Source organism: Bacillus rossius (assembly GCF_032445375.1).
Source record: "Bacillus rossius redtenbacheri isolate Brsri chromosome 4 unlocalized genomic scaffold, Brsri_v3 Brsri_v3_scf4_2, whole genome shotgun sequence".
NCBI lineage: Eukaryota > Metazoa > Arthropoda > Insecta > Phasmatodea > Bacillidae > Bacillus > Bacillus rossius.
In genome coordinates, this window is record NW_026962011.1 from 37,531,882 (window position 1) to 37,559,878 (window position 27,997).

Here is a 27,997-nt window from a genome sequence, read left to right on the forward strand (position 1 = left end):
GAGACCCCTGCAGTTTAGCGCCAATCAGGAGGAGGCATCGCGCTTCTCCTGACTGCTCGCAATCCACGGCTTTCGCTTGCAGAAATAAACTGCAGGTCGGCTTCAAGGTTCTGAAATAGCAGGTTTCAGGGCTGGATAAAAGTGTAAGTACGGGTTGTTTACGTCTCGTGGTTAAGCATCTAAAGGCAAGATAAGGTGGTTCTGAAGCATAAAAGATGGCTAATAAAAGTGTATTATATATATATATATATATATATATGTGTGTGTGTGTGTGTGTGTGTGTGTGTGTGTGTAACTTAATATCCAACTACCTGCAACTTTTGATGAAATATTTTTCCAAGTTATATCCAAGGAACAGTTGTCGTCTTAGCCATGCACAATTGTGATTTGTTACAATATATAGACTACTTATGGTCTAAAGTGGTTTTTTTTTTGTGTCTGGTATACGTCTTTGAATTTGGGTATGAACAACTTTTTATTGTAAATAATGGAGAAAGTATTTAAGATTAGTACACTTATGAACTTAATCATCAGTCAACAGAAGGTTTTTGATTTAATATCCCAGGAGTACTCAATTTATTGATTAACATTGTTCGATTCGTCGTCTCTCAGGCTAGCTGGACGAAAAATCTCATCCTCCTATCGATAACTATAGACAGGCACAGGAAACATTCGCGGATTCATTTCGTCGTTAAGCTAGAATCCAAACGCATGTACGTTCATATTGCTTCTGTGATTGGCTCACAGTTTATCCAAAGCATTTTTTGAGCCTGTGAAACACCTTCAACCAAGTAAGTATCGAATCGCAAGCATCCCAGTTGAGGCGACTCGCAAGTCAGTGATCAGTGAGCGGTGGCATTCCGCTGAGTATGTAGGTGATTGTGAAGTCTATCCTAGAGATCACTTGAACCGCGAATTATCCCAGTCCCCAACTGTAGCACACAGTGTCTAATCTGCTACTTCACATTATCACAGTATCATCATGACTGGTTTCCTCCGCGAGGTAGGACCTTGGAAGCTCGACAGCGCTCTGACGCGGGCTTGTTTCCTTTATGGTCCAGCAGAACAATAACTTTTCATGTCATCCAGCATCATCATTTCTCGTCCTCTTTTTTTTAGTTCTTCCACTTCTCCTTCTAGCACTGTTAAAAAAAAGTATATTTATCAACCACTTTTATTTCTTCTTTATTTATGGCGAGGAAAATAAACGCTCTTTCCTCTTTTGTCCCTCTCAGAACAACTTAATTTCTCAGCCTCGCCACCCATTCCCCATACATCAACAAGTTACAGTTCATAACCGCCAAAACTTATAACCACGGACGTATGTGGTTTGAGGGGCTTCCCCCCCCCCCTTAAAGATCTAAGTTCTAAGAAACCGGAAAAAAACTATCATTTTCACCAACCAATGGATATAATTTGAAAGCAAACAGCGGGCAAAGAGATTCTCTTCCTCCCCCTCCCCCCCCCCCCAAAAAAAGTTATTTTATTTACGCTCCTGTAGCGTTTTTTATGCTTCTCACGTCCTATCCTTTCTCTGACATTGAATTATATCCTCTTCTTTTCCTTTCATTAATCTAAATCCAATAAATTATGTCCAACTAGATGATTTCTTCGTTTCGTCACTCATCGCCAGCACCTTCTGTTTTATTTTCGTTTATTACACTTTCACTCACATCATTTTTGGTGTTCGTAAGCTTCAATAATATATATTTTTTATCGAACACGTTTTCCTCGTTCCACTTTCATAATGAGCTACAAGCCACACAAACGTATACAGGATAAGTTTCTGATTCTTGAACTCATGCATTTAAATTAAATAATTATATTACCATATTGAATTATCCCTACAATTTTCGGAAGCAGTCCCAGTAAAAAGCAGCCACACAGGTGGATCAGCTGGTTATAGAGCTTGTATTTTGTTATTAATATCCTTTAAATTTTCTTAATATTTAATTATTCTATACGGAAGAGCAATTTATGTTTTTACTGTTTTCACTTTGTTTGCTAGGTTATTTTTGTTTAAATGCAATTTTCATTATTTTAAGTATTTACTTTCAATAGTATTTTTATGCCTGTATTTTAAGTTTGTATAAATTTATAAGCTGTAATCATGGTTCTGGAGCAGTGTGTGTTGCATTGGTAAAAGAAAGAACGAGAGGCACCGCGAAACGGTTACCGAGATATTCTGATGCGTTCTATATGTATTTTTTATGACGGGAAAATCGCCGGATGTTCACTTCCAAGGGGTTACGGTAAAAATGGTCAGGGTTTTGCGTCAGCCAATCAGAAAGAACGTCAAAATTGTTCATGTTTTATTTTTTTTTTGTAGAAAAAACATTTTCTGTGAGGGTAAAGAAATTCGTATACAGTTGTGTCCTTGTGGGAGCTGTGTTGTGATTGGTCGGCGAGGTCACGTACGTGCATGTTGGACGCAGCTGCATAGCCTCGTCTTGAGTCGTCCGAGTGCCAGGCCCCCCACATCATTCTGTGGGCCCCGTTGCTAGAGGTCATGATGATCCTCCCCCCCCCCCCCATTTTTTATACTAAAAAGATTTTAAAATATTTTTGACTTCTATGTATATTGTTTTAGTTATATTAATTCTTAACCTTAATCACAATTATTTTTCAAACACACATTGAAACTAGTTTTAAGTCAGTGTTTAGATTGTCAACGTAATTTCATGTTGAATAATGGCAAATAAAAGAGTGTAACATGGTGTCACGTCGGATGTTGGTGGTTTTGTTACTCACAGTTGTAGATTCAACACGTTCTGTATGCACAGCATATTCCGAATCATATTACTCTGGTGTGATATTTCGTCGGTAATTAAAATTAGGCCTGATTGTTTAATTGTTTTCTATGATTTATTTTAAAATTATCTACTTTTTTTGTTTTAATTTGTTTCTTCTTTCCTTCGCGGGGCCCTTGGACTCACGCACCCCCCCCCCCCCCCCCCAGACTCTAGGGCCCCGTTGCCGTAGCAACGGTAGCACCGGCCATGTGGGGACCCTGCCGAGTGCTGACAGAACCAGATATCCGAGTGAAGCCTGCTTACGAAAAGCCGTAAAGTACTTTTGATTTTGTATTAGGTTTTTAAACGCATGTTTTCAGAGTAATTTTTAGGCGTTAACAACCGGTACAGATTCTTGAAAGCACCTAAGGGACTTGCATTACACCTTTATCTTCATTTCTTCACCATATAATTTAACGGTCACCACTCAAATTTCACAGTTATCCTGTGACGACGAGAAGACTGTGCGCCAGTTCAGAGCCTTGCGCTTAGAGGCGATACCGCGCTGGAAGCACCAGCGAGCGTCGCGCTTATCATCCCGCCTCACTAACACCATTGAATATATATATTCAATGCTAACACACATACACCGCTGAAGAGGCGGGGTCCTAAAGGGCAGACAATTTCACATCTGGGTGCCGGGGCCACACCGCGGTAAGTTTTAACCCGCTTTCTTCTGCAAGTTTCGGGTGTTTTAATTAAAACAAATTAAGCCCCAGACATGCGGCGCAGACCCGGACGGTCCCTTGGTCCACGGGGGCGTTAGTTCCCGTTTATTTCGTACCTAGACGACAGCATCGCTCGGGACATTCTTTCCATAAGGCTTAGGAATGTGAATAGCGATCGGCAAAAGAGAGTGTTTTCTTTCGGACACCTCGTGTCAAGGACGCGTAAGTTTACGACGCGAAAATAATAAATTTTCTAATTTCATTTCAAAACATTTTATTTAAATACAACCAGTAACAGTCTTCGAATAATTGAATAGTCATAAACATAACTTAACACCCAACTATTTGCAACTTCTGATGAAAAAAATATATATATATATATATATTAAGTGTTAATGTATGTCCAAGTAACAGTTGTGCAAGTAACGATTGTGACTCCTCAATACACACACACATACACACACACGACGTATGGTCTTAAGTGCTTCCCAAAGCTGGTATACATCTTTGAAGTTGGGATGAACAAAAATTTTATTGTAAATAACAGATAAGAATTTAAGATAGAACACAGAGCGTCTGATTATGTTTAATTGAATAATGTTCGAAACCACCACGAATTTTGTGACTGTAGCAACATTTTTCATTGACATAATTGGGAGTAACACCTTTATTTTCACTTTTTTTTTTGGTCACGCGTTACTACCCTCGATTATTTCAATGAAATAATTTCCCTACAGCGAAAAAAAACCCTGGCACTCACGTGTCCATATTAAATAATCTATCTATTATTTACAACAACAATGTTATTCAACTTGGGAAGCACTTTAGACCGTTGTATAGTTGTTTTCAAATCATTTTGTCGTGACGAACCAGCTGAAGTTTGTCCGGCGAATTCAGACTCACCCTGGGTTTTTTTTTATTTTGATTTCACGCTAAAATTCTCGGGAAATGAGATGGAACCTCAAGATTGTATGCCTCCATAGGCGTGCGCACGGTAGGTGCCACAGGTGCCTTGGCACCACCATTAGGGTTAACGTTATTTTGTTTTTTACAAGCAGAAATAATACATACTTACAAAAAACCGTATTATTTCCAAAAAAATATGTTTTCCAATCGTGTCGAGTTACAGATATGTGCTCATAACACTATCAGTATATCAATTATCAATCGAACCAACTATACACACGGAAACAAGCCAGTTGCAATTACTTGTGTTGTACACGCGGGCCGCGGCTACGAAACTTCTGAAATGTAAATACTTCTCCTAGTTCTTCTCGAATTACATAGAATGCGCGCTCGGTGTCCACTGTTCACTCCACTCGGCAGGCGCACGGAATAATAGCCGCCGTCCGCCAGGGTTTATTTAAAAAAAAAGAGAGAGAGCTTAGTTAGTTAAAATGATGCAGTCGCCGACAAAACATTTTCGTTGTATTCCAAAAGTTAAAACTTTTGCCCACTCTTATTTGCGTATTTTTATTATTTTAATATTTTACATATTTAAGGTATGTTACAAAAACTCCCTTGATTTGTTGATTTTAAAACTTAACATTTGAGAATGTTTTTTCTAGCATTTATTTGGCGTCTTCATAAAACATGTTAAGTACGGTTTTTGAAAGTCACCAGCATGAATTCCGTGCAAACAATTTGTGCAATTTACTTTATGGCTCAACAAAGCTTAAAACTGTAATTAGTTTAGTAGTTTTCCTGGTGATTATAACGTTCAAAGCCATAATTTGTCATAAAAAATTTTAAACTTTTTACATCTGTGTATTTAATGTTTTTGTTCGGAAACACCTTAAATAGCACCATTTTGCGCTTTCAAATAAAAATTTTTACGGGGGAGGGCCCCCGGACCCCCCCCCCCCCCCCCCCCCGCTTTAGGTTCGGGGTCCATTAATGACAGGGCTGTTGTGTAATCTGGCACCACCAATACTGAAGTCCTGCGCACGCCTATGTGCCTGACTCTAAACAAAATGCAGTTGAATCTGCAACTACAATCGAAATCGATTCGGCCTCGAAGCGATTGCTGCCATCAAGGGACCCCAAGCTATAGAGATCTCTTTAAGTTCGATTGTTACCTGTTATTGTTGTTATGGTGTAGAGTACGGATTTTCATCCTGTATCATTGTCGTCTGTTATCAGTGACAAGAGTGTGCCCAACGCAGTAATTATATATCAGGTGTGATCTACACTGAATTTTATAAAGACTTAAATTTGTGTGTGTGTGTGTTATCAGTTCATGTGTTCTGACGAAACTAGATGGGTGTGTTGTTAAGAATTAGACTTGCAAAACCTACGAGCAAGGATGTGAATTTAAATGGGCTTACATCACACCATTGTTCTGCCTATCGAAATACATTAGGCTGGGTTCACAATTGAAAAAAAAATAAAAGTAACAGAAAGAGTGGGTATTGTGCTCAATAGTTTACCGCCAAATTTTCAAACGTATTAATTCATAACAAAAAGAATGATCGTGTACGTGAGAGAAGGCGTGCGTAAAAGTGAATTTTGTGTATGTAAGTATGTATGTGTGTATATATGTATATGTATATATATTTTTATAACCAGTACATTAATTTAACATTTCCTTCAATTAAATAGGTTTCGCAGTGAAGATCCTAAGTATATTTTTCCCTGGACGAGACAGGTTTTATTTCATCGTAGGGCAGTCTACAGATCACCGGTTTCTACGCGCCTGTATTGATCTACCTGGCTGATATTTGAAATTCAGTACCTCAATATCTACTTAGGTTGTTATCATGACGTCCATGTAGATAGGTAGGGCAATTTCACAATTTCTCTTTTCTCCTTCCGCTTAATAAAGCTCGCGGGACTTGCGAATGCGAACTAATGGCGCTAGCAGCCGACACAATGGCACTGCACGTCCTCGGCATCAGCGAGTTAGCGTGGCTGCCAACAGATGTCTCTGCGTGTTTCCACAACAACAACAGCCAGTTGGCGCGGCCGCCGACAGATGTCTCTGCGTGTTGCAGGGTCAGGCCGCGGAAGGCGGCCTGGGAGGGGCCGAGGCGGGAGAGGGAGGCATGGCGACCTGCCACCCGGGCGGGAGGCGCTGCGCTGCCGCCGCCAGGAAGGTGCTGAGGAGACTGACAGTCGCCATGCTGCTCGCGGCGCTGGTGGGAGGCCTGGGAGCCCTCGTGTGGCACTTCATGGGCTGGATGTTCCTGCTGCAGCTCGTGCTGGTGGCGCTGGTCGCGTACGTCGCCGCCAGCGGCAGCTACCGCTGGTTCTACGTCGCGCTCCGCACCTTGCCCAGAGACGCCACGTGAGTAACCTGCCCTTCTGAACGCCCTTTCGGCAGTCGGGGATGAACTAACCTCGACTTGGGCTGCCGACATCATGTTGTCTGCCATTATTTCATCATTGATTACCACTGGCTCGAAGTCTAGCTCGTATCAGAGTGCCGACGATGGCCCAGTCACACAAGACGTGGTGGAAACGCACAGAATGTTCTACGGCAGCATGCTGGTGAAATATATCGTGCCATAGTACGGTATGTACCAGTGGGATCCTCTCGCAATAGAAACGTTGAGTTGAGCTGTTGGGTTTTCTCGGGGTACTTGCCGTTGTTTCAGCCCATCGTAGGAACTGAAAAACACCCTATTATTTTCTACTGTTTCTATGTCATAACCATTTTTTTAAGCACTAATATTGAGAATTGGCCGTGGATGAGGCAGAAATCACACATTAGGAAATTTACGAAGTCCATAATAAAGTTTTTTTGAAGTGTTATTGTAGTTGTAGAAACGCCAGTAACTTTACAGGGTAAACTATTTGTATCAGGCACTTACTATCAACTTCAATAAGGGGACACACTTACCTGGGCGCACAGCTTTAGAAAAACCATGCAATTTAGAAATTGCCAAAGATATCCGAGCAAGGTCTTTATACAAAGATAATTTAAGAATACGCTGAGGGCGGATGAGTAATTCTATTTTCGTATTTCGTTTTTGAAAAGTATTTTTATAAGAGTGAAAATAGCTAAAACGCGCTGTTTTCAGAATAAGTTTTAGTAATGAAACACCGGCTCAGAATCTTGAAAGTACCCAAGAGCCTTTTATTATACCTTCATCTTCATTTAACCGTCACATCTTATTTTTTACACCATAGAATGCAATGGTTACCGCTTATAAAATAGTGGCCCTATGCACGACGAGAAGACTGCGCGCCAGTGCAGAGCCTTGCGCTTAGGCCGGGTTTATTTAAAATACGGAAGAAGCATAATAACACAAGATACATAACGTTCAGCAACCGCATTAGTACCGGTTTGTAAACTACACAATGCGCTATAACGCAACGTAAGTATTGTTCAACTTCCAACTTTATTGCGTTTTCGACGGCCATTTTGGAAGTGAAGTGTTAAGTAAACTTTTAAACACGCAGACGCTATGTGCATAGAAGGTCACGACATTGCTTTTATTATTAACATGACGTTTTCCTTAGTTGAACTCCAACACAATGAGAGAATAAATTACACTTTTAAATAATATCATAGAAAATGCCATGTTTTAATTTTAAACTTCAATGGAAACTGCCGGTGGAATAAATTAGTTTTAAACCGTTTTACAGTTTCAATTTTTAGGGTTGGTGACATCTTGCGACTTGCGTGCTGATAAACAACAATGATTGTCTTGCATTGATTGAGTGTTGCGTTATTGCGTCTTTGCATGTCTTGCGTAGTTTATAAACCTGGCCTTAGCAGCAATGAGCTTTGCACATCATCCCACCTCTTAACGCAAATACACCTAGAGACTTAACTAGTTGGGTTGAGGTGTAGGCGAGGGTGGGGTGGGGGGGGGGGTGGGGGCTAAACTGACTGAGTAATTTTTACTATTGATATATACTTGAATACCGTAGTGCTAGAACACAAAAAAAAATGTTGCAGGGAAGATGACTTGAATTATTTGTATTTATTGAAAGATACTTACATGTATATAGTCAAATATTTAAAATATGGTATTTTTCTCGTGCCATCCAACTTTCGGTGGTACGGTAGTATAGTAATCGTGGTACAAATGCCATCTAGATTGTACGTCTGGCAACACTGCCGTGAGAAGCAGTCGACCTGGAAAGTCACCACTGTTCTCACTTCCGCCCCGTCCAGTACATGCGCCTGAGTACATGTCTGATGTTAGAACACCAATCACAATTATTCAGCGCGGAAGCAAACGCATCCTGAGTGGCTCGGTCAAACAAGGCACACGTGCGTCAATCACAAGGCACAAGGCACAAACCGCTGGTGCGGGCATGCATTGTTGCAGTCTAATAAGGCGTTCTCGCGAAAAATGTCTGCCGCTAGTTATGTTATGGCCTAAAGCCTCGACACCACCGGTGGTTATTAGGGTCAGCAGGGCTGAGCATTGGCGCAATGCACGAGGGGCCGAGATTACCTCGAGCAAACCCTCTGGCTAGCCGCGACGCCCGCCACGTTATCCGACTGACCTGTTGCCTGCAGTCGTGGCAGGGTGACCGTATAGTTCTGCACGCTGCGCTGGAGGTCAATTAAAAACTTAACTGCTCCTTTTATTTTTAATACTTTATTGTAAAACAAAACAGTTTCGAAATTCACGTGTTTTGCTATCAGAACGGCTTCATCACGATTACTACTTGCGAAATTGATTGAACGTGTTCTCGACTCCGTAAAGAACATAAGCGACAATACCGATGAAACTTATAATTTTGACATTTAGCCAGGTGTTAGCTAATCTTCCGGAAATCAAGAGTTAGTCGCGAACAAACTAAAAAGAAAAAAAATTCTAATACACGTGGTTGTGGAAATTTTAGTTTTAGCTCGGCTCTGAAGCGAATTGCGCGGTACAGTTTTAGTTCCTGGTTTCTTTGTTGGTAGTTGTGACGGGGTGCAGGCAAGTTTTCCTAACTAGGAGCGACCTTACGCAAGCGACACGAACCACCTTGCAGTACTAGTTATACCGGGCTATCTAGTAATTCACAGTAGTTGCCTAGGACGACTTTCTCATTCCACTCCGTGGAAAGTGTTGTTTGCACTATCTTTGAATATGTATACTGTATAGAAGTCGCCAGCCCAGGTTAAAATTTCTAATACGGTTTTGAGGTAGTTGGTTAATTCACCGCCGCAATCGCCACCGTCTCTAGGGCATCGACTCGTGGTGGTCCCTGGCGGACAAGTGTCGAACTCTTCAAACACCCCTTCCCCCTCCTGTTGAACGAACTCGAGCTGCAGTGAATGATAGATGGGGGGTGCGGGGAATGACAGCGGGCGACAGAGCTGCGCTCTAACGTGTAAATAACAACTAAGACGATACAGGACGTTGCGGCAGCGTACTGCAGCGGCGAAGTTCCCAAGCTGCTCATCATACGCTTTTGAAAAACGTAGAGTAAATCCTATCCACTCGCTACTTCTATACAGTATATATATTCAAAGGCACTATCGTGGTTGTTGGAAGGCGATGTGTGCAGTCGAGCCGACGGCTCGCGATAGTCACAGTTTGGTTCGTAACACTTCTGTCTCCTCTGTGGTCGAGAGGAAGAAGGCAAAGTCCCAGGCCCGATTAAGTTTCCACGTTTGTTTATCATTCGTGGATAGGAAAAAAAATTAAAATTGTATTGTTGATAGATTTTATTGGAACCTTACAAGTTGTGCGATACGGACCATGTTTATTTTTTTTAATATGCGGGGTTTGAAAAGTTGTGCATTAGGTAATGGAGAAAAGACCCGACAAAATTATTTGCCCGCAGACACTTGGTTGCCATTTGACAGCCCCGTTCCAGAATATTATTTTTTTATTTAAACACTTTTACATTTGTAGACTTATTGGGTGGCTGGACTTTGACACACATACATACACGCACACATACATATGTATATACAGTAGTATCTTGATTAACCGGGATAATGGGGGTAAGATCAGCACGAATAATCGAATTAAAATGTATTTAGGTTATACAATACAGCCAAATTTCGTAAGTAATTTATACAAAACAAATGTACAAGTATTATTGTAAGTAGCCAATGGGTAGGGCCATGCATATTTCGCGAAAAAGATTCCGAGACTAGTTATAAGTTAAAACACTGTAGCACCGTCTGTGTTTCGTGATTGGGTGAGCTTCTTTCCAGGTAGGCCTACATATCGATTGGTACAACACCAACCAGAGTAATTCAGTTGCGAAAGCAAATGCGTCCTGAGTGGCTCAGTCAAAAAAGGCAACGACTTCTTTCGCAGACGGCCGCCAATCACAAGGAAGAAACCGCTGGTGCGGGTATACCTTGTTGCAGTCTAATTGGCGTTGAGATTTATTCGCGGAAAATGCCTGCCCTTACCAATGAGCATGTGGCATTTGCTTGGGTATGTAGGGGATCGTGGAGTCTATCCTAGAGGTCTCTGAAACCGCGAATTTTTCCAGTGCCTAGTGACAGGGGCGTAGCCAGGGGGGTTTTAGGGGTTCAACACACCCCCCCCCCCCCCTTAGTACCAAATCTTTAATTAATTTCTTATTCATCACTGAAACAAATTTCATATTAAAATTAATACAATTTTTACCATTACACTATTTAAAGTTAAGTACCGAAAACTGCTAAAATAGCACTATTTTACACCTTATAATCGACATTTTCCCGGGGGAGGACCCCCGGACCCTCCGCTTTAATACAGGGGGGGGGGTTGCCATGCTTCTTAACACCCCCATACACAAATCCTGGCTACGCCACTGCCTAGTGATATGTTTTTGATGTGCGACAGCAGTGTGGAGTGTCTGGAGACCAGGCGAAAAGCCGGGGCGAGTGCAGACCTAGCGGGCCCGCGGCTAATGGAAGGCCTCCGCGGGCCCGTGGCGGGTCGAGACCCCCGCAGTTAGCGCCAATCAGGAGCATGCGTCGCGCTTCTCCTGATTGCTCGAAATTCTCAGCGGCCGCCACGGCTATCGCTTGCAGAAATAAAAAAAAAAAATTCCTGTCGGTCGTTGGAAGTTTTTGTTTCACGCCTAGATGAAAGCATAAATTCGGGGGATTATTTTTACGTCTCGTGGTTAAGCAAGTAAAGGCAAGATAAACAACTTAACATTTTAACGGCTCTTCAAGCTGAGAGGAAGAATGACGTAAAGAATAGCCAGGAGGAAATAAAAAAAGTCCAGGAGAAAATTAAGAATAAATTATTTTACAGAAGGAAATGGAGGATGAAGTGAATAACAGCCAATGGGAGATGGGAATGCCACGGAGACTCGAAGAAAGTAAAATCAACGTAAAGCTTTCGTAGAAGAAGAAAAGTAGGAGAAAGTGTTTGGTGGTTCGTGACTTGTACATTTAAACATGCATTGCATAAAATTACAAATGACATTTTAATATTTTCAACCAATAGTGCAGCTCTGTCGGCAATCAAAATGCAACCTATTTATGATGGGTTTTCGTTTGACCGTATTCACGTGCGCGCGAGCAGGAACATTCAGCAGGGGTGGAGCGCGCAGCAAGGCAAACTGCGGTGCAGTTGCTTGCAGCCGTCGAGAGCTTGATTTAGTTCTCACGCGTCACTTGTCGGGTGACGACAGCACCGTGTTTGCATGAGCGATGATACTTGCAGCTGCGCGACGCAGACCGTGGTCGTTGTAATGACTTACTTACAGACCCGGAAATTTCGCAGCTACGTTGGCCTCAGGGTAGAATTCAAAGGCGTAGGTGGTGCTAAACCCATGTTTACTTTCACACTGGTTGATTTCTTAGCGAGAACGTTAATTGGCACTGCCTTATTCGATTACTTCTCTCTCCTAGCTGGGCATCGTTGGCTCACGGTCGTAGAAGAGGCGTGTCCGAATGACTGCGGTCCAATCATGAATACAGTGCGAGAGTGTGAAGGTTTGCATTCTAATTTTGTTTCGAAATGAATGCGCGAAAATTCCGTATCCCTACCAATCACCACCTTGTTTCTTACGCATTAAACCCCAGCGCAGCGCGAACCACACGCGATGTGCGTTGTGCCGGCGACATTGGACATAGTCACGCTGTGTAATCGCTCCTCGGAAGTTGTCGGCCTTCGTCCGTCATGCTAGAGCCGAGTCGCTAGCTGAACACTTATTTACCATATTACTATGCATATGATGTATGCAAAAAAATTAAAATCCTGTAATTTTCTTTTTGAACTGTTAGTTTAGTTGCTTGCTGCATTCTGCAGATGTTCTAAGTCTGTAAATTTTCACAGAGAAACTGATGAAGTCACGTAATCCATCCACGGCGTTGTCTTTGGAAGACTGTGCGCACTATGCGATGTACGCATTTGTGAGAAAAATCTAGTGATTTGAATATGGGCATCGCGAAATATATAATAATATGCAACTGACGTTTAAACATATTGTTTTTGATGTGTATCATCTTAACTCTTGGTATACGGCATTTTGTAGGAGTACTTTTGCGAATGCAACAGAAGTCGCATGGAACGGATGGCGCGAACCAAAGTTCACAAAGCCAAAGGAAATTTTTTTTAATGAATTTTAACAAGATGGGCAGTAATGTAATAAAATTCATTTTCGGAAATCTTGTTCAAAGCCGTACTCTTTTAAAGTTTTTTTTTGCTCTTATTGGAGCCGTTTCATTATAAAGTTTAAAATATCGGTCTGCTAATCAAATGATTCGATAGTCTGCGTAGCTGCTCCGGCAACGAATTCTAGCGGCGGGTGAGGAAACTACGTGTGATTCGCGTCAAGAAATGTGGTTTATAACACAATTTGCGTATATATTTATCACGCTCATGTTTATTTTTAAGAATTTTACGTTAGGGCCTAAATGTCATGTCCGAGTTTCGTATTATAGGTCTAAGTGTATTTGCAACATGAGAACTCATAATTTGGTTCGTTACCGAGTTTAGATGTTGCACATCTCTGCGGGTACTGAACGACTCGCTCACGTATTTTTTAAAGTTTGAATAAATTTGGTGAAAATGAGGTTCGGCTATACTATTTAAACCAAATACATAAACAATATGCAACTTTTTAAAAAGAAATTGTTAACATTTAACTTCAGAATTTTTAGCTTAATTATTTAAGTTTGCGTTTTTTCACATACGCATCGGCCAATCGCCATATTTTATATCTAGAGAGTTGTCACGTGACGTACTAGTATTAGTAGTAGTAGTGTAGTAGTAGTAGTAGTAGTAGTAGTTCTTTATTGATGTCTGCATCCCCTTTCCTCTGCTATGGTTAGTGCACCAGCAATTGTTATTTTCTTTTGTGTTTATTTTTAATGACTCTCCCGGATTTTTCGCTGTCAGGAACGTGACAGACTCTACTGGCCTCTGCACCGCAGAGCCACATTGCATGTCACGTTGTTGTGTGAAAAGACCCAACTCTGAAGTCTCCTGTAGTTCTTTGAGCATAAACCCCACCACTCTACAGGCTGCTCCTTCTCCATCTTATCCCGTACGCCGGCTGTTTGTTCTGATAACTGATAGCCTATATGTGTCCTGCCTGTTAGTAGCGACTAAGTGACGTTTTCTTGCCGCAATGAAAACAACCGCATTTTGTGTTCGCCACAGAATATTTGGTGTCATAAATACTTACTAAACACGATAAATTTTTTTGTGGTTTTTACAAAGATAAAAAGAAAGGGTGCACCTACTTATGTACGGGCGTTAGAAGTAATACTTACATGGCGTTATAAAAACTGACTTTAATTGTGCATACAAATAATTAATATAAATAAAATAATAAAAGAACTGGAGTGATGTTACCAATACGGTTGGTAAAGTATAAATTCAGTCAAATTGATTTTTTTTAAATATTCAATATTAATATACACATTTGTATAAAATTAAATGTTTAATTTAGTAGAATAATCGAGATAAATTAATTTTAATAATGAAAATCATTAAGTATGCTGAATTTTGATTCTAATTTAATATTTTTAATTATTTATTAAACAATAACGTAATAATTTATAACGCAAAAAAATTATACATACGGAAACAACCTCACTTATATAAATAAACTTGAAAAAGTTTATTAACACAATTTCTATCACTAATATAGACAATAAATAAATATCTTTATTTGTATGTAGATTTTTTTTTATCACGTCAAAAATTTTTGCAATGTGCGCGCGCATCGTAAAAATACACTCTCAACGCGCCTAAAAAGGTATAACTTCAAAAAGCTTCGATTGCTTGGAGAAACAAAATAAGACGGAGCAGTGGTGGTTATTTCAGAAAGCGCAACACCTCGTCGGCTAGGAGGTCCTCGAGGACGGACGAGGCCGTGGGAGCGGAGCAGCGACGTAACGAACTTGGAGGAGGGGAAGGTAGTGTACTCCGAGCAAACCCACTTGCCTAAAGGTCTTCCACCGGAGAGCGGGTGGAATCCATGCTCGCCTCAGCCTCTCTTTGTGTTCGGGGAGTACGTGTCCGTTCCTTGTGGCCGTGGCACAATAAATACCTGCTGATGTTCGCTGTTCTGATGCGTCCTGATCCAGGCAGGTACAGAGATGTGTTCCGTGCGGGGACGCACCACAAACCGTCGAAATACCACAACGCCGAAATACATTAACGCCGAAAAATGTCATTGCAGGACTGCCACAAAGGTTAGGTTAGGTAAGGTCAAGTTAGGTTAGGCTAGGTTAGGCTTGCCAGGTTAGGTTAGGTTAGGTTGTGGTATTTCGGCGTTAAGATACATTTAAGAAACACACACAAATTCATTCAGTTGTTTTTCATTTTGCTCCTATGCCCCCCTCCCCCCCCCCCCCCCCCGCAGCAACATTTTTCGGCGTTGTGGTAATTCTGCGTTGTAGTACACAGTAGTTTTCTAGCTGTCGGCGTTGCGGTTAATTTGGCATTCGGCGTTGTGGTATTTCGGCGTTGTGGTAACGACCCGTTCCGTGCACAGCGCCTCGCGATAAACTCCAACCGCCCGTTCCGGAGAATAGTGCATATTGTTGTTTTTCTTTCAAGGAAGACCATTTGATATTTTTTTTACTGTCTCGCTTCCTGGTAAGCAGCTTAGCAGCTGCGATAACTAGCCTACCTTGTTCTTGGTATTACATAACCGTGTTTCAAGTGGTTGGAAGTGTGTGGTAATTTTCCCTTCGTGTCTTGCTTGCTGGAAGCTTCCAAGGCAACGCCTTCATAGTCACTTCACAGTTTGCAGCGCTGCTGACTTGGCGTGACAACACGAACACACAAACAATCAAACACGAAAGAGTGAATGATTATATATATATATATATATATATATATATATATATATATTCAGAAACATTGTGAACTGTTTCGAGGAAGTATATCACATTAAATATAAACGGTTTCAGCACTAATGTTGTGAAAATTTTAGAAAAAAAAAATATTACTTTCTAAGATGACAAGTATTTAATTGTACTAAAATCAGACTTAAACTTGTTACATTGGCTATGAAAGAATTAATTCGAGGATAGCTTGCGATGCTCGGTAGTTAGACATAGTTAGTCATAATAAGTTAAATTTTCGGCATTCACAGAGGGTTGAATATAGTGTGGTGGTAATAAATAATTTGTAAGCTTCAAACTTAAAAAAAAACACCAATTTTGGCAATACTTTTTACAAAAGACTGTGTATCAGTTTTTGTTAAAAAAAAATTAGTTTACGGTGGTGATTGTTCATTTATCCTTTCTTTTTTTCAATGTGTGCTTTTTAGTATTTTTGACGGAAGTTTTAACACAAGAAGTTTGTGTTTGGAAACTAACTGGGCACTAAAGTTGGATGACGGGTGCGCTGAAAGTACGTGGCGTATACGTCCCACACCCATTTAGGCTCGTTTCACAATGACGCGGAAACCTGAAGATATTTACCTTAACTGTCCATCTGCCGCTGTCACAGTGCTCGGAAAAGTATCAAATGGCAATCAATGAGACTGAAATTTAATTGAAAAAAAAATTGAGACAGGAGAGACAAGAACCTAACGCGGTCGGGATTTAGGTACATTTACAATAAAAGTAAACTACAATTAATGACAGAACAGTCGTGAATAAATGTTTTTTGTTCTTGAACGATTTTTAACTTATTTTAAACGTAAACAAACATGGCTTCCGCCGCGGTCAAATACTCGGCTTCTGTTGGTCGCACGGAGACAGGAGTGCCCAGCTGATCCGTACGCTTCCGTGTTTGCGTGCGCGCCATTTTACGTGATTGACGTATCCGTTCACGCGATCCATGTCCGCCTCCGTGTAATTTTAGCGCGGACCTCAGCTGCTGTGGTCATCACATCCTTGTAATTCTGGCACCTGCCGGTGAGGTTAGGTCCGTGGTTAGCACGGCGAGGGGTGTACTCGCGGCTGGGAGACTACACGGCGGGGAAGGGGGGGGGGGAGGGCGGCGGTGCCAGATTGGCAGTAATAACCGCTGATGGCGGCTCACAGGATGTTTCCTATCATATTGTATTAAACGCGGCGCTCGATCGCAGGAAGCGCGCCAAACCCCGAGAGGTGCGGCGCGAGAGGTCCTAGCCTGGCTGCCTGACAGTGTTGCCAACCTGGCCACCATTTTGTTAGAAAAACTCGCACCAGCACACATCCAAGTACTAATCTTGGATGTGCACATGTCATCCGTAGACATGTTAGTGGCATCTTAGTGGCCCGAGGCACACCCTATTGGACACAGGTAGATATATACATTAGTTATTATTGTTATTATTGTTTTTTAACTGTGAAGTAAGCATACTGTCTCTGATGCACAGGGCTATTTTTAAAAAAGTAATTTATGTTCTTCAAGGGGTTTTTTTTTTTTTTTTTTTTTAAGGTTAGTCGCCACGTTGGTTGCAGGCTCAACATCATTTATGAATTAATTTCATATCGTTATTAGTGTTAAAGACATTTTTAGATAAGCGTAAAAAAAATTTCAATTGAGATATTTTTAGCATGTCAATGATTTATCCGATTGTACCGCCAATAGCAGATTTCATGCGATTGTGCCTAAGATTACGTTATTGATGTGGCCAGTTCTCACTGCACTGCCAGGCTGATTGACACTTCCGGAATTACTGGCGTGGGTATTACTCTAAAATAAAACGTTTGACAAAGATGGACACTGCCATTCTACAGGATGTTGGCGGTGCTTATGTCTATAACTACGTTTACGATTTACCAGGTACGAATGTTGCCTACTTGTCCGATGACTCCGTTGAAAACATGTTTTGTGGAAAGTTTCCTGTAAAATTATAAACTTTGCCTGATGACGGGGACAGATGCCAGTTCATAGGAAACTTACTGTGTTCATCGATGTTGCTGGTGTGTTGTCCATAATATTTGTTTATCTTCATCGTTGTGTTCATATATTTGCTGCGTTGTCCAGGGTTTTATTGTCTGTCTGCATTTACTATCATTGTTGAAACTGCTCCGACGTTGTTAGCTCACTGTGTTCGTCTGTGCTGTTATTATTTTTTTTCATGACCAAATTCCTTCCACGGAATTCTTGTGCTGTCTGATATTTAAGTTCGAATGAGTTCATCTGTGCTGACGTCGTATGTTTTGTCCACTATACCTGTTTAGTCTCGTTGTTGGGTTTTATCTGTTTGACATCAGCTGATTTAGGCTTGTTTTATGTGGGTTTGTGTTTTAATTTTTATTTTTTAATATATGATCTTGATTTTTTTTTCCATGGCACACAGAGCAAAACTGCAATGGCTTAAGTCTAAAAATTTTTTTTATTAAATCGGGTACCCAAGTGCCTGGGCCCCAGGGTTTTTGAACCCCTCCCCCTTGTGACACCCCTTATCTTGCATGAAGAAGTGTTGTGAGGCATAGGCCGTGACTTTAAGCAAGGTAAAGTATTTCTCCATTTGATTAACCTGCAAAGTTTTTCGCTTGGATGTTACTTAGGTACCTGACTCTGCAAGGGCCCGAGCTTCAGGTATTCGCCACTGGCGCGCTTCACGACACGAGTTAGGCACCTCTGCCTCGATAGCCTCGATGCTTTAATTTTCTCATTCTTTCTCTGCTTGTGTTTATTTTCTTTTAAATCCTGCAAGGGACCTCCCCCCTGGCTACGTCACTGAATGAGTGAGGGGAGTGGGTGGAAATATGATATGTAAGATAAGTTTCTCTTACAGTAAATTAACGCAAGCTTAGTACACACGGTCGTAGTTATAGCCCACGTACGAGAATTCTCGTTTGGCGGAAACACTGCGACAGCGCTCGTTCTGCGACCGTGTGCGCTGAACATTCCACGGCCTGTGACGTGTTCTCCGCCAAGGCCTCGACGATGGGAATGCAACGTCAGGCCAGTGCTGCCAACATAGCTGTTAAGTCGTTGAACCCAGATATATGAAAGTTGGTGAACATGGTTCTCAACGAAGTGAGAAACAAATGTGGTGTTTGAATGTATAGTAATGATGATAATCGCTTACATTTGAAAAACAAAAGTTTATTTTTTTCTTATAAATAAAAAAAGCGTAGTTCTGAAAACTATAATATTACTTTTTTTTTTTTTTTGCAATGCATGTTGTTTGTCCCGCAAATACGTACACCTATAAATAAGCGTGTAGAAATTGAAGGAACAGAGCATTGAATATTAAAAACTTTCTTTTGAACAGTTTCTATTTTTCCAACTTTGCTTCTGCTCGTATTTAGCTTTCGATGAGTGTTCCTATGCACACCCACACCCTTATCCCTTTTCCTAACCTTTTCCTTCAAGTCTGTAATAATAACAATAATAATGTTAATTAGAACTCCAAGGAGACGAATATATTTGACGCATAAGCAAAGTGAAACTAATCTATCGGAGAGAAATATTGATTTTGCTGTGAAGCAGCCAGCAGCATTGTCGTTTAACGCGGGAAGTTTCAATCTTGTGATGCAACTTGTTCTCGTTATGGTTTGGACCTCATGATGTTCAGCCAGGTACCCAAGTCGAACGGTGTGTCAGTGAGCTGATAGGAGCAGTAGCGTCAGTGGACGAACACTGCCGAACTCTTGCAGCCAGTAGAGCGCTGGAGTAGGGAGTACAGTTGCCGGGTGGCAGGCTGGGTTCAAGGCGAACGTGGGGCGACTGAATTGTTGCCCATTGGAAGGGCAGCCCTTCAGGATTTTTCTGACAGTGGTTTATTTGTACAGAGACTGGAAGTGCAGCCCATCCAATTTCTGAAAACACGCTCCTTTAAGAGTTTAAATAATCCTGAAAACTTGCCCCTTGGATGGGCAGCCCATCAGGATTTTTCTAACAGTAGTGTTTTTGAAAGGTTTTCTGAATTGTTGCCCCTTGGAAGCGCAGCCCATCAGGATTTTTCTGACAGTGGTGTTTTTGAAAGCTTGTCTGAATTGTTGCCCCTTGGATGGGCAGTCCTTCAGGATTTTTCTGACAGTGGTTAGTTTGTAAAGTTACCGAACCTAATCTAATCTAACCTAACCTAACCCCGCGAGCGTGACGCAGCTGTGGGCTGAGCCTGAGGCGGTGTGTCGCAGGGCGCTGAGCAAGTACGCGGCGCTGCTGTGGCAGGTGCGCTCCTACGAGAAGAAGGACCTCACCATCGCCGACATCTTCCGCCAGCGAGTGGCGCGCCACCCCAACAAGGCGTGCTTCATCTTCGAGGACGCCGAGTGGACCTTCAGCCAGGTGCGTGCCTAGTGTAACACACGAGTCCAGAGGCACGTGGCTTCAACGAAGATATCATCCGCAGCATCGCCTGTGTTTTGTTGGTCACATGCTAACTGTTGGTTCACTAATCGCAGGCATTCAGTGTGGGGGCAACGCATCTTTAGTGGCTCGGGCAAATAAGGCTATGTCCTCTCTCGCAGACAGTCACCCATTACAAGGAAGAAACAGATGGCGCGGACATACCATGTTGCAGTCTAATGAGCCTTATTTACGAGTCGCATCCCGGGTCGATGCGACCCCCGAAACATCGAGAAAGGCTACGCTTATTCATGCCACTCCATACGGCGGCCTCTGTAAGCCTGGAATTCCCAGGCCGCTCAAGGTGACGGTAGCCCGAGGCGTGACGGTGCGCGGTGAGCGGAGGGGGAGGGGATAGCGATGACCTTTGCAATCCCGCCAGGCACGCGTGGCATGCTTCACGTCAGTGGACGGCACGCGACACGGAAGTGACGCCAGTGGCCGCCAGCCAGCTCCGAACCTGGCATCGCGGTCTGGTCTCTCGCGTTCGTAACAGTTCATATTAAAAAAATAAAATAATAAAACCGCAAGAATTCATGCTTGTCGTAAGTTTGGCAGGTTGGTTGGTATGTTACAGCAAGAAACATTATATATAAAATAGTTTATTTTTGGTTGTTACGCGGGTGGAAACGGCATGTTTACAATAACGCGATATTTCGGTGTCGCATCGCGCCGAAGCGCTGTTGTGATTGCGGCGTGAATAATTAGGCGTGGCCCAGGCAGTGTTGCCAACTCCAAGAAAATCCGAGTCACTAGGCTCAATATCAGAAGTCTCAAGAAAGTCGCTAAAACTAATTATAACCAGGGCGGAACCAGGATTTCGTTCTGGGAAGGGCACAAGAAACCAGTGGGAGTCTGAAAAATGTATTGGGGGGGGGGGGGGGTGTGCACGTAAAAAAATTAATAAAAATATGTTGGTTAGTAATTAAAATATAATTAAATAACGCATCTTGTACAACAACATACATTAAAAAAAAACTCTAACGTTTAAGATCGATAAGACTTATCGACGATGACACTAGTAGGTAGTGCGTTGTTCTACTGTCAGTTAATTGTTACTCTATAGTTAAATACTAACTTGAAAATTTCAAGTTAAATTATTTTTAATTAAAAATTTATTAATTATTATAAATTATTAAATTATTAAAAATTAATTATTAAACCATATTAAAAATGTATCCATTGACTAGCGGTAAAACTGTTTTGATTTGTACTCCAGAAGTGGTGAGATAAGTCGCTAAGACTCGAGCCGGTGGGGGGCGGTCGCCGCAGGTGGAGGAGTACAGCAACAAGGCGGCCAACGTGTTCAAGAGCCAGGGCTACCGCAAGGGCGACGTGGTGGCGCTGATGCTGGAGAGCCGGCCCGAGTTCGTGTGCCTGTGGCTGGGGCTGTCCAAGCTGGGCGTGGTGGTGCCGCTCATCAACCACAACCTGCGGCTGCGCCCGCTGCTGCACTCCGTGTCCGTGGCGCACGCGCGCGCCCTCATCTTCGGCGCCGACCTCGCCGAAGGTACCTGCCCGCCTCCCCTCCGCCGCTTCGTGCTTCCATCTCGCGGAGGCCCAACCTATCTCTAGTTATAGTCTAGAATAGTCAGTGAGGGGAGTTAGTCATGGCGCCAATCGCTGCCATGGCTGGCCGATCCCCCTCCTAGCACACGATGCATGCGACCCTCTTCCTGCATGGCTAATCCCAGCTTGACTAAGGCGTATAGGCTTCGGCCTGAGACGCACCTAGGTCCCTCCCTAACCTGGACCCCTCCAAAATACACTTAGTTTTAGTTAGGTTAGGAAAAAAGAAAAAATCTCGCGGAGGTTTGCTCGCTTGCGTGTCATCAACCACTTACATCCCGAAAGATTAAAGAAAAAATAATGGTTAGAACAAATTAGTTTCTGCTTACCTACGTATATATGAATTTTCGTCAATTGTTGTGAACCTATATAACGCTCTAGGAATTAAACTAATCACATTCTCTTTTTTATTTTTCTTTATTTTAATCAATATAGCTGTCTTGATGTAAGCTTTTGGACATACGCCATTGCTAAGCACATGTATGTCTGTAGAAGAAAACTACAAAAAAAAAAACACAAATTAAGCAAAAAAAATTGCTTAATTTGTGTTTTTTTTTTTGGTAGTTTTCTTCTACAGACATACATGTGCTTAGCAATGGCGTAGGCTATGTCCAAAAGCTTACATCAGGTCATGCACTTCCATTGCACAAATCTTTCAAAGAAATATAGCTGGCTTACGTAGGTAGGGAGGTCCCTAATTAAAAAAAAATCTATATTTCCCACCAACAATTGGGAGAGAATTTGAAAGCAAACGGCAGGAAAAGTGGTCCTATCCCCCCCCCTTCCCCTTCCGTGAAATGAAATTTTGAGTGCGCTCCTGAAGGGTGAGAGGCGAGATGGAAATGGAGATAGCCTACCGCGAGGAAACTCACGGCAGCGTCCGCCACGTTTCCCTCTCGCGAAGCTCGCCTCGCACTAGCCTCCGCGGTCGAGCCAGCTCACGGTGCGGTGCAGTAAGACTTAACTTATATACCATCGTTTAATCATAAATTTTCATATTTTTTTCAACCGTACTATTTATTTATTTTTATAAGACCGCAAAATAGTGTCCACTGAAAATATTATAGTTGTCATTCTGAAAAATGCTAAATGTTAAACATAATTTATTATTTCACAGGAGAAACTATTTGTATCAGTCACTATTAATTAATAACAAGGCATTCCATGTAAGTATGTGGTATGCTAAAAAAAATTCTAATTAATTGGTATAAACAGATTGTTGAAACCAATATGGCGTCAATCATTTACGTTTCCAACGAAAGAAAAAAAATAATTATTATCAGATTACGCTCATGATGAAATACAACAGGAAAACGTATTTCCACTATTCCCATTCCAAATTTTACTTTACGAACTATAATTTCTCAGAATATGAATAACCTTTTTCATTACATTACAAAGTTGTGTCTGAAATTGTTGCGCTCTATGGCGTGCATCTGGCAATCCAGCACAACGTAACTAGGACGGGTAGCGCTAATGGAATAAAAATTCACACTGCAATTTGAGGTTGAGATCTATAGCTACGAATTGTTAGGATTTGACGATTTGACTCTAGGGGCACGTCGTTATCGTTGAACAAGAATTGACCGTTACTGCTTAATGTGACTCGAGCTTAATATAGCCGACCTCCTTAGCGTAGTCGGATGCACACCGGCTTACAGTTCGAGGGGTACTGGGTTCGAGTCCCGTGTAAGGCATGGGTGTTAATTTGAATGCAGATATTTGATTAAGATGTGTTAAAGAGGGAAAATTGACCTATGGCCGTTGACGCAGGCTGTAGGCCACATGGCATTTAAAAATAAAATAAAAAGCTTAAGCTCCGAATAGTCCGAATGTCAAAACCACGGACCTGTGGGGAGTCCCCAGGTCGCGGATTGCCGCCCACCATCTCTACATGTGGAGATTAGCAATTAGTATCTGGTGGTTTATAAATAAAGCATGATAAGTATTTTGGACGTACGCCATTACTAGCTTGACGAAATTACTGTCATAGTCGTTCGGTGAAGTATGACTTTGACACTTCCCTTGTCAGTAGGCAGGATGATGCTGTCAGGATCGGCTGTGAGCTCATCAGAAGAGACCCGCATGGGCGTCGCAACCGGGGGGACGGGGGGACGGGGGGGACACGTCCCCCCCCCCCCATAATAAAAGTCTTCAATTTCGTCCCCTCCAATAATATATTTAGTTTTTCGTAGTTATATTAAAAATATGACTTCTGTGATACAACCCATATGTTGCGCATGGTGCATTTAGTCCAATCGTGGTAATGTGAGCACTTTTTAATTCGATCTTCGTGTAAAAACAAAATCAGGTCCGATACCGAATACAGATATGTGTTAACTGTGTTTTTTACAAATTTGTTCGCTGAAAAATATATTTTTAGAAAAAATAAATCATATATTGCAACCAAATTAGAATATTTAGGAAAGAAAAATGCCTGAAAACCACCTTTTTGCACCTTCAAACCCCAAATTTTTCCCGGGGGTGAACCTCCGGACCCCCCGCTTTTTTTCTTTTTTATTTTTCTTTTCTTCAGGGGATGGATATTCCTCAACAACTAAATACCCCCCCCCCCCCCCAAAAAAAAGAAGTATATCCTTGCGACGCCCATGGAGAGACGTGTTCGGGTGACCGATCCAAAAGCAGGGGAGTGATGGGTGCCGGGTGTGTGCGTGTGCAGCCGTGAAGGACGTGACCCCGAGCCTGCCCGCCGGCCTGGCGCTGTACCGCTGGAGCGCCGGCCCCGGCCCCGCCGACGAGGCGGGCTCCCTGGGGCAGGACCTCGCCGCGCTGCTGCACGAGGCGCCCGCGGCGCCGCCCGTCGTCGACGAGAAGGTCGGCTACCACGACCGCCTCATGTACATCTACACGTCGGGCACCACGGGGCTGCCCAAGGCCGCCGTCATCACCAACGCCCGGTAACTACTCCTCACTTTCTTTCTCTACACGCCTCGTTAGTTGCCTTCCCTCGTCCACGCATTTCGTGCATCACCAGAAGGAAATTGAGGAGTTGGAGAGGGTGCAGCGCAAGGCAGCGAGATGGGTGACGAATATGTGGAGGAGAAGGGAAGGCGAAGGCAGGATGGAGGAAACACACAGACCATCGGTGATGATGAAGGAGCTGGGGTGGGACACGCTGCAAGAAAGGAGGAAGGTGGAAAGGCTGGTGAGAATGAATAAGGTAATTCGTGTGTGGGGGAGGGAGGCTGGGGAAAGCTGGGAGCTAGGTTGCACAGAGGGCTGTATCAAGGAAGGAGGGATCATGAATGGAAGATTCAGAGGGAATGGAGACGGACAGAGAGAGGAAGATAGGTGTTCCTTGTGAGGACGGGGCGAGATTGGAACGAGCTTGAGGGGAGGACACTGGATCTGGGACTTACGAAGGAGTCTTCAGAGGGGGGAGGAGTGAGGGTAGTTGGGGGTGGGAACTCCTTGCCACCGGGCGGATGCCCAATTGCAGGTGTAAAAAATTATTATTATTATTATTATGCACTTGCTGTTACTGTTTAAATTATTAAATACAAACATTCACAAAAATTCACAACGTTTGTCACTACACAATGCAGCTCATAACTAGAGCCACAATTACATTTATGTCCAGGTTTCACAGTACACATGCTAGGTTATATCTTCCTCCCCCCCCCCCCCCCCCAATTCCCTGAAATTATAAAAAAATATATTTTTATCATTCCCACCTACAAAAGGAAAGAATCTGAAAGCAAACAGCAATCAGAGAGGTTCTACCTCTCTCACCGAAATGAAAAAAATTCTGTGTGCACTCCTGTGCACGTGATTGGGCGACCATTCTTGTTTATGACCGGATCAGGGTCGTCAAAGGCGTGTCAAGAGCACTGCAGCCCAGTCTTCAACGTGAAGCAAAGTCTACTTTGCTACCCAACGAATCTGTAAAATAATCATGGGTGTACTCATAACAACATTTAACATGCAGTACATGAAAAGGAGGGAGAAGGGGAAGACAACTTCATTTTATTTTGATAGACAGTCCTGAACCAGAGAAGGAAATTTTCCATCCTGAAGAATCCTTGATATGCTCTCAACCGTTGGAGAGTCATTCACTACAAAACTGTAAATGCACATCCTTCATGACCTCCCACAGTGGCTGCCGGTAGAAGTGCGTAGACGATAAGAACTGCAGTGTGGTCAAAGGCGCCGTGTGCGACGCGCTTCGGGGGACTCGCCGTGCAGGGCGGTGTCCACTCTCGTTGCAGCTGTTGCTTTATGGCCCTCGGCATAACCCACATGCAGCGGCTGAGGCACAGCGACGTGGTGTACGTGCCTCTGCCCTTGTACCACTCGGCCGGCGGGATCCTGGGCTCGGGCCAGGCGTTCGTCAGCGGACTCACCGTCGTCATCCGGGGCAGGTTCTCCGCCTCCGGCTACTTCCCGGATTGCATCCGGTACCGGTGCACGGTGGGTGTGCTGCCCGCACGTGCATGCGACTGGCTGGGAGCAGCATGGCTTCGCCGCTTCGTGGCTGCCTGATCGCACTTCTGTGCACGAAACAAGATTACCAGTGCTAGTTTGGAAGTGCTCCTAGGCTGACCAACACCCTGGACTTTCGCTGCCTTATGGCATACTGGAATTTTTTTAAATGTAGACCTAAAGGAAGTATGCAAAGAGCTAATTTTATTCTTGATTTGCCAAGGATCTGAATGGAGACGCCTTGGATACTTATTCTCACACTTTAAATCCTCTGACAGACATATACGTTGAAGGCTCAACATTTTGTTGCACCACTCCCTTGGTTGAAACCTCCCTCTCTGACATACTGTTTGCACTGAATCCCATAGAGAGGCAATGTTTAAAAATGCTGTTCTATCAGTAGGCCTAAATAATTACTAGCCCTCTTTACGTGCCGACTTTCCTTTGTTTAGGAGACACCAGCAGGCACTCAAATATTTTGAACTGTAGTTGTCATTGTGTGTGGCAGACTCAGTGTTGTGTACTTTAGTTGCAATACTACACTCAGCTGCACTCTTACACAGGAGAAAATATTACAAATCTGTAATTGTGATTTTTCCAACTGACCAACTTAATGAACTCAGAGCACTTTTGTGTGTACAAATATTTTCATTTCTCTTATACCTGTTTATTTCTTAAACTTAAATGAAATGTCATTCTTATTACAATTTACATCAGGTACACAGATATATAGTTGTAATGAATGACTCACACATACACATGGTTTACAGTTAGATCAATGTTCGGCTGTCTTTAAAATCATTAATCTATTTCTATTATACACAAATATTTCTTGTTTACCGCCACTTATGTTTCAGTAGTTATTTAATTCCAACAGGTAAACTGTGTTTCTCTTGTTAAAACAAACATGATACATTAGGTATTAAAAATTTATTATTACATAATTTCTTTTTCCCTCACCCTATATTATAGATTCTTGCTTTCGTAATAAAAAAAATATCAATCTGGCATTTGGTTTTCAAGTATTTCATCATTAGTCTCTTATCTAACTCGATAAAAAAAAAAAAATTGTGAAGTGTTCATAGAAATAATCACAATATAAATACATATTTCTGGTTCCGGACCATAAATGTAGCGAAGTAACCATGCTTCATGAGAAACCCAGTCTTGTGTGGAAATATTGCAATGTACTATGTACTGTGCTAGTGTTATGTTTTATTTTTCTTAGCCTCCAGTGGTTTGTCCTCGGCAGATGTTCGCACGTCTTCACTGCAGGAGACGCGAGTGTGCTTAGAGTCGTGTCTGACTTACTGTGTTTTGTGCATGTTCGTTCCAGATATGTCTTTGTGGGGGCGGCCATCAGCCACATGCTTAGCTTCCGCGGCAAGGACCGGTTCTACGTGCCGCTCCCGCTCTACCACACGGCGGGCGGCGCCATGGGCATCGGGCAGGCGCTCATATTCGGTAGCTCTGTCGTCATTCGCAGGAAGTTCTCTGCCACGGCGTACATGCTCGACGTCAAGAAATACGAGTGCACGGTACTGGAGCCCGCTGATTGGTGGTGGGCGTGTGGGGGGCCACTTCCTGTTCCTGCCTGGGTCTTTGTTGGTGGAGGGAGTGGTTTGGGAGCAGCGTTGGCCTCGGGTTCCCTTCGTTGCTTTTGTCGTCGCTGAAATGTCCTGTTTCGTTGCATACACTGCACTCCGACCAGAGGTGCATACAAGATTGGTTTTTTTGGGAGTAAGGGAGAGAAGTTAAAAAAAAAATAGAAAAATTTTTAAATTATAACATATATATTCAATTAACTTACTTTACTATTGACACACACTGACATACATGTCTACAGTAGTAGCCAAAGCTGACGTGGCTTCTCTCACAGTAACTGACATCACTGATATTTTGCAAATTTGTT

General features: G+C 42.7%; 1 protein-coding gene across 2 annotated transcripts in view; it reads left to right on the forward strand.

The window, feature by feature from the left end:
- Positions 1–27,997, forward strand: part of LOC134541795 (long-chain fatty acid transport protein 4) — a 102,111-nt gene that overhangs the window by 63,223 nt on the left and 10,891 nt on the right. Inside the window, exons 2-6 of one of the 2 annotated variants that reach the window (XM_063385477.1) lie at positions 6,454–6,746; positions 19,863–20,013; positions 21,346–21,583; positions 24,323–24,560; positions 25,872–26,073. In XM_063385477.1, coding sequence (XP_063241547.1) covers positions 6,454–6,746; positions 19,863–20,013; positions 21,346–21,583; positions 24,323–24,560; positions 25,872–26,073 — 1,122 coding nt within the window. Of the gene's footprint in view, positions 1–6,453; positions 6,747–19,862; positions 20,014–21,345; positions 21,584–24,322; positions 24,561–25,871; positions 26,074–27,421; positions 27,624–27,997 lie in introns of both variants that reach the window. The other variant, XM_063385476.1, reaches the window with a different exon arrangement.